The following is a 13,028-nucleotide window of genomic DNA, read 5'->3' on the forward strand; positions in this document are numbered from 1 at the left end:
TGGATTCTGATCCGAAAATGGGCCACAGGTGTGTTCTGATTGCGGAAAAAGGGGTAAAATGAATGCTTTATGCAAATTAAAAAAAGAAAGAAAGAAAGAAAGAAAATATGTTTTTAAAAAGGCAAGCACTTTCAATATCAAATGAGTGACACCAATCAAAATCTGTAGCATAAAAAACTTCAATTTGTGTCAATTTATTTATTTGTTAAACCAGTATTAATACATATTGTTGGAACTTTGGAACTTTGTGATGATATTAATACATTCAGAGTTTTATTCAATGTTGCTTTTAATATGAAAAACAATTTTGTTATTGTGTCACTTTCATTATAAAATCATAATATTTCATTATAAAATCTGTGCAAAACCAGTTGAAAACCAGTTTTATTATAGTACCATTGACATACTTAACATACTTTTATATTTCCTGTCATTTCTATATTTTTTATAAACAAATTGGGGGGGAAGCAAGTTTGCTGTGTTTTTTTGTCTTTTTTTTTTTTCAAAGAAGTTTTTTAAAATTTAAAATTTCAGTTTTAGTTATTTTACTACATTAAGTTAGCTGAAATCATTTTAATAAGTTTAATATTTGTATTAATTATATTAATAATTATATTAATATTTTATTTTATTTAAACTAATGGTCATTTTATTTTTAAGTGATGAAGAGTTTTTATGGTTTTAATTTTTGGTTATTTCAGTACAAAACTAAAACTAAATTGAAAAACGAGAAATTTTGGATTGCAACTATATTTTTTATATATTTTATTTCAAGTTAAATTTAATTTTAATTTATTTGATTTAAAGTTGTGTTAATTTTGTTAATGAAAAATGTTTGTTGACCACCATTTTTCCAGGGCTAAAACGAGATGATGACGAGACGACAATAAGGTTAAACAATAAACAATAACTGTGACTACTGTATATCAACATGCAATATCGTTGATGATAAAAAAAGTTGCATTTAAAAAAATAAAATCTATTATTTTTAGAGATGCACGATATTGGATTTTTGCCGATATCCGATATGCCGATATTTTTTCATCTCATTTTGGCCGATACCGATACCGATACCGATATATATCATTTTATTTGGAAAGTTAGTTTTTAACAATAACTTATTCGTTAGGATTAAATAAATAGTAATGAGTGGTTTACATTCAATCCCTTCTTTTTCATCAGTAGACTAGCATTATTTATGATCTGAATTTTGTAAATTAAGTTCACTTTTGCTATGTTATAAGCCGAACTTCGGATGCTTTCACTTTCGAATTCGCAATCTGAATACAACATTTCAAAACGAAAACAGAAAAGTAGAACTAAACTGGGTGACTGTGAGGGTGCTTTGCGGGACATGAACAGGACATAATTCATTGCTACAATTTCTTAATTCGTGCCTATGATTTATTAATTTATTAATTTGTAAAATGAGGGAACGAATTAATATGTAGTATTAATGAATTGTTAATTTATTCCCACGAAATATTTTATTTCCCACCCGCAATTTATCACAGTAAGAGATACGAAAACATGGATTAAAAGTGAATGACAAGAAAATAAACCTAAGAAATTAAAGGGTGAGACGGTGAGGATTTGGGAAAATAAAAATATTAAGTTATGTGGCAATTCGTGACCAACTGGCAAAACAGTACACTTTTTTTGCACAAGAATACCAACATGTTTACCTTCTCTGGTTTAACAAGCGGTCTTTTACCCTACTCGAAAACCAAATCCTCCGTCCGCCATCGTTTCCAGAATAGTCGCGTCCTTTTTGCCGTCACCACCTGGCTCGTGCTGACACTACAAATACAAACCAGGCTCTACACCCGAAGCGCTCACAACGAAAACTACTCTTTGCGTGATCAGTGAAATCATGAATATGCCACGGCTTTGTAACTCTGTAACCCGCGCTGTATGGAGCAGTGCGACCACGTCAAATTTTAACTTGCACATTTAAAAAAAAAAAAAAAAAAAAAAGTGACAGTTTTGATCATTCTAGAGCCCTGCAATACAAAGGCATTCAACATGGAAAGAAAGTAATAGAAATGTAGTCACTAAGTCATGTTTAATTATAATTTCTAATTATTTTATACGGTGCACTGCGCTCTGACAGGGCTGCGGGACACGAACATAATTATTTCCTACAACTTGTTAATTCGTTCCTACGTTTTATTAATTTATTAATTTGTAAAATAAGGGAACGAATTAAAAAGTCGTATTAACGAATTCTTAATTTATTGCCACGAAATCTTTTATTTCCCACACGCAGTTTACCCGCATAAATGATCCGACAACATGGATTAAAAGTAAATGACAAGAAAACAAACCTGCGAAATTAAAGGGTGAGACGGTGATGATTTGTGAAAAGAAACTATAAATATTATTAAGTTTGTGGCAATTCGTGACCAACCGGGAAAACAGGACACACAGCCGCTTATGGCTTTAAATGTATTGGCTCGAACTGCATGAATCCAAAAGTATGGGCGCTACTAACATTTGCCTGCTAACCAATTATTTAACTTATAAAGAATGCTTTGTACCTCACTTGTGTCATATTCACGAAAAATGTTTCATATGAGCAACAGTGTGCCGTTGCGCCGCCGAAGAAAGAGAATTCACTGACCGCGCGCCGTAATTACTTTTTATTTTAAATGCAGATCATGTCATGTGCAAACACAGCCATTGGGTTTCAAAATACAACAAAGAGCACCATAAAACCATTTAAAATGTGCATTTAGCGATCTAGTGACTGGATATGAAACAGGCAACAGTAAATTATCCCAAATGGAACAACGGCGCGCTTTCTCCTATAGCCGCTGCTGCCACTGCACGTGCTATTGCTATGCATCATTCTGTATGTGTATTCTCAGTTTAAATGCAGCGATACAAAACAGTGAATCTACTCCTCATTCAGTCAAAACTTTGCTTCAAGAATGAGCCACACTGCTGACGTGATCTAATCCCCAGCACACCCTTAGCACATGTGAGTTAACATATTCATCTTATCGGCAAAACATATCGGCATAATTTTTCATATCGGGCCGATGCCGATATTTACATTTGAAGTCATTATCGGCCGATTCCGATATCAGTCCGATAATATCGTGCATCCCTAATTATTTTATTTTTTTTTAAAAAAGGAGACAAAATATTATTGAGAATTGTGGAGCTTTCATGTGTGCGGTTGCCAGATATCAAGAGTTCAAATCCCCAAATAAGAACTTTCTGTTAAAAGGATACATTTTCTGCCCGGGGTTTATCCTACTTTTTACAATCTGGCATCCACGCCAGTTCTGCGATTATACTTCAATAGAGCAAAAATTTATATTTTTAATCAGTTTAACCATTATAAAAGTTTTCATTGACTAAAACTAGACTAAAATGCTTAGATATTTAGTCGACTAAAATTTAACTAAACAATAACAGGACAATGTTGACTAAATATGATAATCAAAAAGTACATATGACAGGACTAAGGCAAATTTTTTAAAGAGTAAGACTAAATTAAAAATAGCTTACACAATTAACACTTATTTCAAGTGACGAAAGTTTTTTTTTAAACTAAAACCATTAAAAAAACACTTGAAATTAATGTTAATTTTGACTATAATAACCCCTGTAATTACGGAGCTAGAAGAAAAAAAGCGGTAAGAGTGAGAATTTTTACCATATCTATGAGGACTCCAACTCATCCAAAGAAACACCAGGACAAGAATCTTATATCAAGACGTAGTGGATAATATTTGCCTCAACAAGATACCATTTCACTGTTGTTGTCTGTGGCGCAGTTTCACATTGAGAAAGAGCTTTCTCGAGTTACAGGACCGTTCGTCTTTACTATTGTCTTATCAGACTCACCTGAGAGCAGCCCGGGGCGCTGCACACGAACGGCCTTTCCTGCTCGGAGTTCATCACTGTCACTGGCTCCTCATATACCTGAACACAAAGCAAAGGAGAGAAATTGAAATCAGGGGCGCCTCCAGGACTCCGAAGCATAAAGACCCGCTCACATTATGTCACTAATGTATCGTGTGCCAGTGATAACCAACTCCGTGGTTCCCGTAGAGGCTTTGACGGAATCTCAGTGAGGATTCTGTGTCTTATGCCCTGGGAGAGCTGTAAAGGTTTAGACTAAACTCTAGGAGGGAGGCTTAAGAGCCTAAAACTGACCCCTGAAGTGTTACTCTGCTCCTCGTCGTCATGGAGCTGTTGCTGACCACAGGGTAAGATGTAAACTATCCTCTCTGTGTTGTGCACGCAAGTCTGTGGCTAACCCAGACACACAGCACCGAGGTCAACGTATCAGTGAACTGCCAGTCATTAGCAACTCTTTTGACACCTAAACTGTTCTTTTAATACCTTGCCAGCCATGACTTTAGCAGCTCGAATTGGGTAAGTCAATGACAAATAAGAACGTCAAAAATAAAGAAAAAGAAATGGGTCTTAGAAAATCTAGAAATGTATTCTTTGTTGTTATGTTGATCCATATTGTTTTGAAAACTACTATACAATCAAACATTCAGTGTTCGTTATATATACATATATATATATATATATATATATATTTCAGAGTCTTTAATTTATTTTACTGTTTTTTGAAAAACAAACAAACAATAATTATCAATTTATAACTTCCTATGTTATGATACAATTTACTATAATACAACCTTTATTATATCTTTATGATATAATAAAAGAAACTAATTAAAAATAATAAAATAAATAAAAATGTATTTATGTATGTATATTGTGTATTTATTTATTTACTATTTTTATTTTATAATTTTTACTAATATTTATAGTAAATATTTTACTATTTATGACATAATTTATGTTTATGATATAATTTTCTGTTACGTTTTTTTTTTTTTTTTATCCTGTGTGCTGGTCGCACCACATGACTTGAACAAACAATATTTTTAATATTTATTTTAGAGCTGTTAAAATGATTAATCATGATAAATCGCATTGCAACCAAAACAAAAGTTGTTTGCAAAATATATATGTGTGTACTGTAGATATTTATATGTACATATAAATACACATAAATACTTGTGAGTGTATAGATGTTTGTATATCATATACAGCATAACATATATATAACATTATATTTTTATCATTTATATAAAATGTTATTTTGGTTGCGATTAATCGTGGTTTATCGTTTTGAAAGCCCTAATTTATTTTCTTATTTTTGATTATTTTATTCAATAACACAGTTTTTTTTTTTTTTTTTTGCTGATGAATAATGAAAGCTGAACAATTAAGTTTTCTTCATCATAAATCTTAAGATTGTTGTACAACCCTGATGATTATATTTACAGTAAATATTTTATAACATTTACTATATTATGACGTAGTTTAATTTTATGATATAATTTTCTGTATTATATTTTACTTTCCCACATGCTGGTTTCACCACATGACTTGAACAAACATTATTTTTAATATTTATTTTAGGGCTGTCAAATTGATATCACTTATAACATATTTTTTTATAGTAAACATTTTATAACATTTACTATATTATGATAGAATTTATCTTTATGATATTACTTTCAGTATTATATTTTATTTTCCTACATGCTGGTCGCACCACATGACTTAAAAAACATTATTTTAAATCAATTAATCATGATTAATGCATGATGAATGACAACACTGTTTCTTATAAGAAATAATAATAATAATAATAATAATGAAAGTTAAACAAATAAGTTTTCTTCTTCGTTTTATTAATATTTTTTCTTTATTATACATATAACGATAGTTGTATCGTAATAACTAATTTTAAAATAACTTGTTAATGGTGAAATATAGTTGCCATAATACATGGCAATATGTAGTTGCAATAATACATTGCAATAGTGATAGTGTGACAAATTATGGAGAGGGGAATAAAGGGCAAAAATGTTTCAATACAATGACAAAACTCTGAACTATTTCTAGTGTCCGTTTTACAAGCGGTGATTACATTTCAATGACAAATCTCTCTCTCCATTAGTGCTCACCATGAGCGCTGGAATCCCTTCCTCAGTGCCATGAGGCTGCTAAATGCCATAGATGACAGACTGACAATGGAATGGTATGCCAGCCATTCAGTTTCACGCACATGCAGTGTAATCGGTACGCTCCTCTGATGCTGATGGGACGTAGTTTGCCATCGGTTTTCACGCTGAGCACTCTACTACTGTCGCCATGGGGATCAGAGTGCGATGCTATGGAATATATCAGGCACCAATTGTGCTTCAGTCTCAGGGGCGGCTCATTCTATTCAGCTAGTGATGATCTATAGGGTGCCTGGGTGTGCGATTCGGACTGTACGTCCCTCTTTCGACCTCTGCATTCTTGAAATAAATCTATGAGAATGTAAAAAGCAAGCTAAGATGGATTCTATGGCATTTGTTAGATTTTTATAGGGTAAAATGTGTCAACTAGACAGTGGTAGGGGTAACACATTACAAGTAATGTAATCAGATTACTTTTTCAAGTAACTAGTAAAGTAACACATTACTTTTTAATTTACAAGAAAATATCTGAGTTACTTTTTCAAATAAGTAATGGCAGTTACTTTCCATAAAAAATAACTAAGTAAGCAATTAGTTTCTTTTTTGAAGCATAACGTAATATTGTAATCCATTACTTTTAAAAGTAACTTTCCCCAAGACTGAAACTGAAAAATCTGCAGAACTTTCTGTAGCACTCTGTGGATGCAGACTTTGTGTGGGCCTGATTATAGGATGGCAGCGAATGCTTATGATTATTTTATCGCAACGGTGCAAACCCTGTTGTAGAATTTGGCTGAACGTCGAGCATCACAGGTGATCATAAACCATACCAATGTTTCTAACACCTGTTTTGGGAATTTTACAGCACCCTTATGTGAGTTTTGCGTGAAAGAGTAACAGTATTATGGTCTACAACAGCCTAATGAGACACAGCTGTAATAGTCCATGACAGCCAGAGTCGAGTCCCCTTCATATACAGCAGCAAAACAGACTAATGACTGTGGCTACGTATTGACACACTGCTTAGACAGCTAACAAACACTTTCCAACTGCGTGGAAAATAAACTTTGAAGGATGAACATGAAGAGTATGAATTCAAATGCATCAGACCTGGATATGCATGAGCCCTGCTGTGTGAATGCTTTCATACACGATTTGCATGTGCATTTTTTTTCCTGTCCGATTGGTCCAGCCAACTGTTTCCTCCCATGCAGTCAAAACATGCAAATTTGCCGTTATGTTAACCAGACATTTTTTTCTTTACAGTCCGGCCTTGGGCCAGAGCCCCTCCAGGCGGCTTCTGACACCCGGCCCTTGGGGACACAAGGCCTGGATAGGGTGTTTCTGTAAGCGAACTGACACAAGAATATGTCTGCTAAATGACAAGTCACTAACACTCGTTTTTTCTGCTTTCTGTCTTTCTCTCCGTCACTCGCTTATCAGCTCTCAGAAACTTGTGTCTTCATCCTCTATTCTTAACCGCATCTGTCTTGATGCGTTCTCACTTCTTTATCTGGTTAATTCTTCTAACTGTTAATTGAAAATGTTAACTTTGGCTGTTCAGTATTTAATCTTGCAAGCACATCTACCACTGGATGAGATTAGCCACTTTTGCAAGCACAAATTTTTGGTAAATTAAAGAGACAGTACACCTAAAATGAATCATTTGTTCATCATTGCTAAAAACCTGCATTACTACTTAATCTTACAGTAACACAAAAGAAGATATTTTTAAGAATCCTTTTTAAGAATCTGTTCCACAGAAGTCAGTCCGGGTTAATGAGAATGACAGAAAGTTCATTTTTGGGTAAACTATTCCTTTAAGCAAATTTTACTTCTGAGTAATAGTGAGTAATATATTTCTGAGTGAAATAGGATATTCAACAATATGGAAATGTAGGATGTAGGATGTGGTTTTATCCATCAGGGACTTATCAGATGTTATGTTTCCATTTAAAACTTTTCAATAAACAGAAAAGGGAAAGACGTTTTAGAGGTGGAATGAAGGAATAGTACACCCAAAAATGAAAAGTCTGTCATTAATTACTCACCCTCATGTCGTTCCAAACCTGTAAGTCCTTCGTTCATCCTTAGAACACAAATTAAGGTATTTTTGACCAAATCTGAGAGCTTTCTGACCCTGCATAGACTGCAGCACAACTAGCACGTTCATGGCCCACGGTGTTCACAAGAGTGCCACGATGCATGCGTGTGGTGCTTCTAATGCAGGAAGAGAGGAAAGTGTTGAATAAAGTTGTTATTTTTGTTTTCTTTGTGTACAAAATGTATTCTCATAGCTTTATAAAATTAAGGTTGAACCTCTGATGAAACATGGACTGTTTTATCAATGTCCTTACTACCTTTCTGGGTCTTGAATGTGTCAGTTGCATTGCTGTCAATGTCATGTCAGAACGCTCTCGGATTTCATTAAAAATATCTTAATTTATGTTCCTTGATGAATAAAGGTCTCGGGTTTGAAACAACATGAGGGTGAGTAATTAATAACAGAATTTTCAATTTTTGGTGACTATGCCTTTAAATTATATTTTCATGAAAGATCACCAAAACCAAACTTTTTTCATTGGAATCAGGTGCAACGCTGAATCATTTAAAACGATAAGCAAAAATGTGTTTTAAAAAAGTAAATACGGTCAGTGTTGATTTCATATTGACTTTAGCACTTCACCTAAATAGAGAGGAACATGTTGCTTTGTCCCTATCTAACTTTACAAACTTCTCTTGATATCAGTCTAGATTTGAAAATGTATTGTAATTTTTGTGTCCCTGCATTGTCAAACAGACCTGAGATATGCCGTCTTTTGACATCTGGCCAGCTTCCAAAAGCAAAACCAACAGCGCAACACAATCAGGCCCCTGCAGCAATTTTTCACATTCACACTATGGAACATGTGAAATCCGTACTACAAAGACTGTTAATTTTAACATACGATTATGCACTTCATTCATTTTCATGAAAAATATTACCGTATCATTTCCCCCCTCAAGCAAGTCTTTTAGCCACCTAAACTGCTCAATATCCCCATGTGACACGAGGCCAGGTGTGAGATGTTTGCTCACCGGTGGTCATACACTGCTTGGCTTTTATTTCACCGGTGTTTTCATTTAACACAGGAAATTTCGTTACACTTCAAATTTAGAACGGCCCGATGTGGCAGACGAGGAGGATTAGGGGACGGGAGTACAGTTTCACAAGGAACCGGTGAGGAACTTTCTTCTCTGGTGCACATTTGAATTCAAACAGTATGGTGCACAGGCCGAGGGGAGGAGGAGGGTGGTGAAGGTTACAGCAAGCACAAACTTGCGCTGCAATTCAAATCCAACCTCCCCCCGTCCTTCGCAGGCCTTCGGCAGCAAAGGTTCAAGGTAGGATCAGCACAGAGCCCGGGGGCGAGGAATAAGAAACATACAGACAATGCAAAGGATGCCATAAACCTCTCATAATGAACAGACGAAGGGGCCCCGCAAAAGCAACCTTCAATCACTGTCAGTCATCACATCTTCACAAACATAAACTTACAGAGACCTAGAGAACTTCAGGCTGACTTTTATATCGGAGGTGCAAACATCTGAAATATGAACGTTTTGGAATGTTGCTGTTGTTCACACAAAAGTGACGGCAAAATGAAAACACTGACACCTTACGCTGCTTGTGATTCAAATTAAAATAAAAAAACTTCACTGCAAATGGTAGCATACATCAAAATTCATTCAAAATTATTATTATTTTTTTTATATTATTAAACACATGGAGAAAAATCTGCATACGCTACATACCGTAAAGCATTTTGAATTTCATGTAGTTCATATAAAAATATTTATATATTAAATTTTCACAGCTGGATTAATTAAACCAGAGAGCAAATGAATATTTATAATGGTAATTTGTGACTCTGGACCACAAAACCAGTCGTAAGTAGCACGGGTATATTTGTAGCAATAGCCAACAATATGTAATTGTACGGGTCAAAATTATCAATTTTTCTTTTATGCCAAAAATCATTAGGATATTAAGTAAAGATCTCGTTCCATGAAGATATTTAGTACATTTCCTAACATAAATATATCAAAACCTATTTTTTGATCTGTAATATGGATTGCTAAAAACTTAATTTGGACAACTTTAAAGGTGATTTTCTCAATATATTTTTTTTCTGCACCCTCAGATTCCAGATTTTCAAATAGTTGTATCTCGGCCAATAACAAACCATACATCAATGGAAAACTTATTTATTCAGCTTTCAGATGATGTATAAATCTCAGTTTCAAGAAATACCCTTATGACTGGTTTTGTGGTCCAGGGTCACATATAGACATTTTTTTTCCAATACCACTCAATCAGTTTTATTAAAAGTAGATCTGTTTTGTTTCACAGGTGACAATGTGGTATATTTCAGAGATAATCATAATAAATGGTTCAAATAAATCAAGCTATTAGCTGCATATCTAATAATTTGCTCTCTCTTATGTTTCACCAAACTCGTATGACTTTCTTTTCTTACATGGAAAAACAAAAGTAGATGACAGAATTCTAGAGACTGACAGATTTGGTTGCCATTCACTTTCATTGATTTTGTTTTTCCCCCATATAAGTGACCGGACTTGTCATTCCTTCTGCCTAACATCTGTTTTTGTGTTCCACAGAAATTATTACAGGTTTATATCAACATGAAAGTGAGTACATGATGCATAGTTTTCATATTTAGGTGAACTGCTCATTTAATCTGAATCCTAGAAGCAATGAGATATAATTAACTTCATATTTTTTATTTTCCTCCTTGCATAAAGCTAGTTTATCTGTAAATCTAACGCGTAATATACTTTTTACAAAGTACTTTTCTACAAACGAATATTTATTTGTGTTGAACAAAAGAACCCAGACAAACTTCGTGTCAGTGGATTAAAATCTTTTAAGCCTTCAGGCTTTTAGAAAAGAGTTTGCCCCGTCAGCACAAACCGCTGAAACCCTCAATATCTCGACGGTTAATCAAACAGTCTGACTGGCCTGCATTATGACGTCATGCTTCGATACATCGCTTTCTTGTTACAGTACTATAAAATAAAACGTGTTTTTAGTGCAAAGATTCAAATACGCGTGCATATTATAAGGCAGCCATGCCTTTTATCATAAAGGAGCGAAGCGTACTGAACTGGGACCCCTGTGACAGTACCGAAAGCTCTTGTTCGACACGGGATGATACCTAGACCTGCACTAGTATGCAAAGACAAGCAAAGTTCCTCCGTTTCTGCATGCTGATGAATGAACCAAAACAGGTTCAGCGTTACAAACTAAGTCTCCCGGACCGCTTCTGAGGAACAATGCAGAACACTTGTGTCACAGCGCGAACGGGACACAACATACTCGCGCTATGGCAAGCCGTTTTAACATTCATCTGTTTTCCTTTAAACCACTAGGATATATTTCTTATTTTTACTTTTAGCCAATGCAACAGTGACAAGCTTCGTTTTTCAGTTTATTTGAGTAGTGCACTGCATATTTATTACTTATTAGATTAACAATTACATTGTTACTAGAATCAAACGAATTTGGATCTGGTTTAGATATCAACTATTCATTTCAGAACATTATGTATTACATATTATGTTGGTGGAACCCAACTTTAACTATTACTGTTTCCAGTAACTATTTATTTTTCATATTTGTAATTACTAATAACTATCTAACAATAGCTATCTGTTCCAATTTAACTAGTACTTATTTATTAAATCTATGCACCTATTTTAGCACTGATTTTAATTGCTATTATAACATTTCTTACTGGCTAAAAGTCATTAATTTTTGTCTTAATGACTAATTTATAAACATATACGGTTAAAAAAAAACGCTAGTGAATGTATTTATTAAATTACTGACTGGCAAACTAGAACAGATACTCTTTGAATAGTTACTAATAACTTATAGCCTACGTATTGAATAGTTAGTAATACAATTTTAAAATATTGTAGCCCTGACTACATTATTTTCTAGCGTTTAGGAATAAGTACTAGTAACAAAAATGAGTTAGTTAAAGTAATAAGTGTTACATTGGCTTGCCACAAACATGCACATACAAACACATGCACGCACAAGCGAAGTAAAAACTGTAGTAACACAGCGATCGTGTTTGACAGCTTCATGCGCGCAAACTAATAACTCCACGTAAAGTTTTGCAACATAAGTTTGAAATCAGAATCAAGAAGAAGAAGAAGCTGGCTGTTTAATGCGACACGATCCCTTAACGCGCAATTTGGGCATTCAAAGCAAATTCAACGCGCAAAGCTGTTACATGCAAACAATCCCTGGAGATCCGAAAAGAATAAGTCAAGATCAGTGTGTTTTCTGCATGAAGCGTGAACGACTTCAATAGACGCGTACGGACAGACTCTGTAAAAGTACTTGAAATTTGTTCATGTGGATCACTAACAACTTGTCACTTCTTCAGGCTCAAGAGAATGGTTATTTCAGTGGCACCGACTCGGCAAGTGCATGTAAATGCGAAGGAATTGATGTATCGGTATGAAAAACAACTCAAACAACTCACCGCAGAAGTCTGGAGAAGATGCAGCACACTTTCTGAAGGAACCACGTTGGACTGAGGAAAGATTACAATACGATCTATTTAGAGAAGCATTACATCACCCTTTGGTGACGTCACGTGGGATTCCTGAACTTCTAAATCATTGCGGTCCCTCGTAGGGGCGGAGCGAACTGTGCAGGCGGGGCGGGGTCAGGACCAGTGGGTGTGGCGGCCGGACGGCAACACCAACCAACATCTGTCTGACTTCAAGTTGTTATTGTTTCTCGCAGCAGTGAGTTAGTCATAAACTGCTGTTCATAAACAGTGTATATGATCATGAGATATAAATTCTCAGTTCTATATTTTTTCAATTCTTAGAGTGACAATTAAACAACTAAATAAACAGTTTAGACAAGTTATTATGAAGCTAACACTTGAATTGTTTATTATTAATAATTATATAATAAATTAATCAATTATATAT

The 13,028-nt window shown here is 34.5% G+C and overlaps 1 protein-coding gene across 2 annotated transcripts in view; it reads right to left on the bottom strand.

Moving 5' to 3' along the window:
* Window positions 1-12,742, bottom strand: part of creb5b (cAMP responsive element binding protein 5b) — an 84,994-nt gene extending 72,252 nt beyond the window's left edge. For both annotated transcript variants that reach the window (XM_051132485.1, XM_051132484.1), the window contains exons 1-2: window positions 12,569-12,742; window positions 3,859-3,936 (exon numbers count right to left, since the gene is read on the bottom strand). In XM_051132485.1, coding sequence (XP_050988442.1) covers window positions 3,859-3,912 — 54 coding nt within the window. In that variant the 5' untranslated portion in view covers window positions 3,913-3,936; window positions 12,569-12,742. The remainder of the gene's footprint in view (window positions 1-3,858; window positions 3,937-12,568) is intronic.
* Window positions 12,743-13,028: the final 286 nt, after the last annotated feature.

This window comes from Labeo rohita, chromosome 16 (genome assembly GCF_022985175.1).
Source record: "Labeo rohita strain BAU-BD-2019 chromosome 16, IGBB_LRoh.1.0, whole genome shotgun sequence".
In the NCBI taxonomy this organism is placed as follows: domain Eukaryota; kingdom Metazoa; phylum Chordata; class Actinopteri; order Cypriniformes; family Cyprinidae; genus Labeo; species Labeo rohita.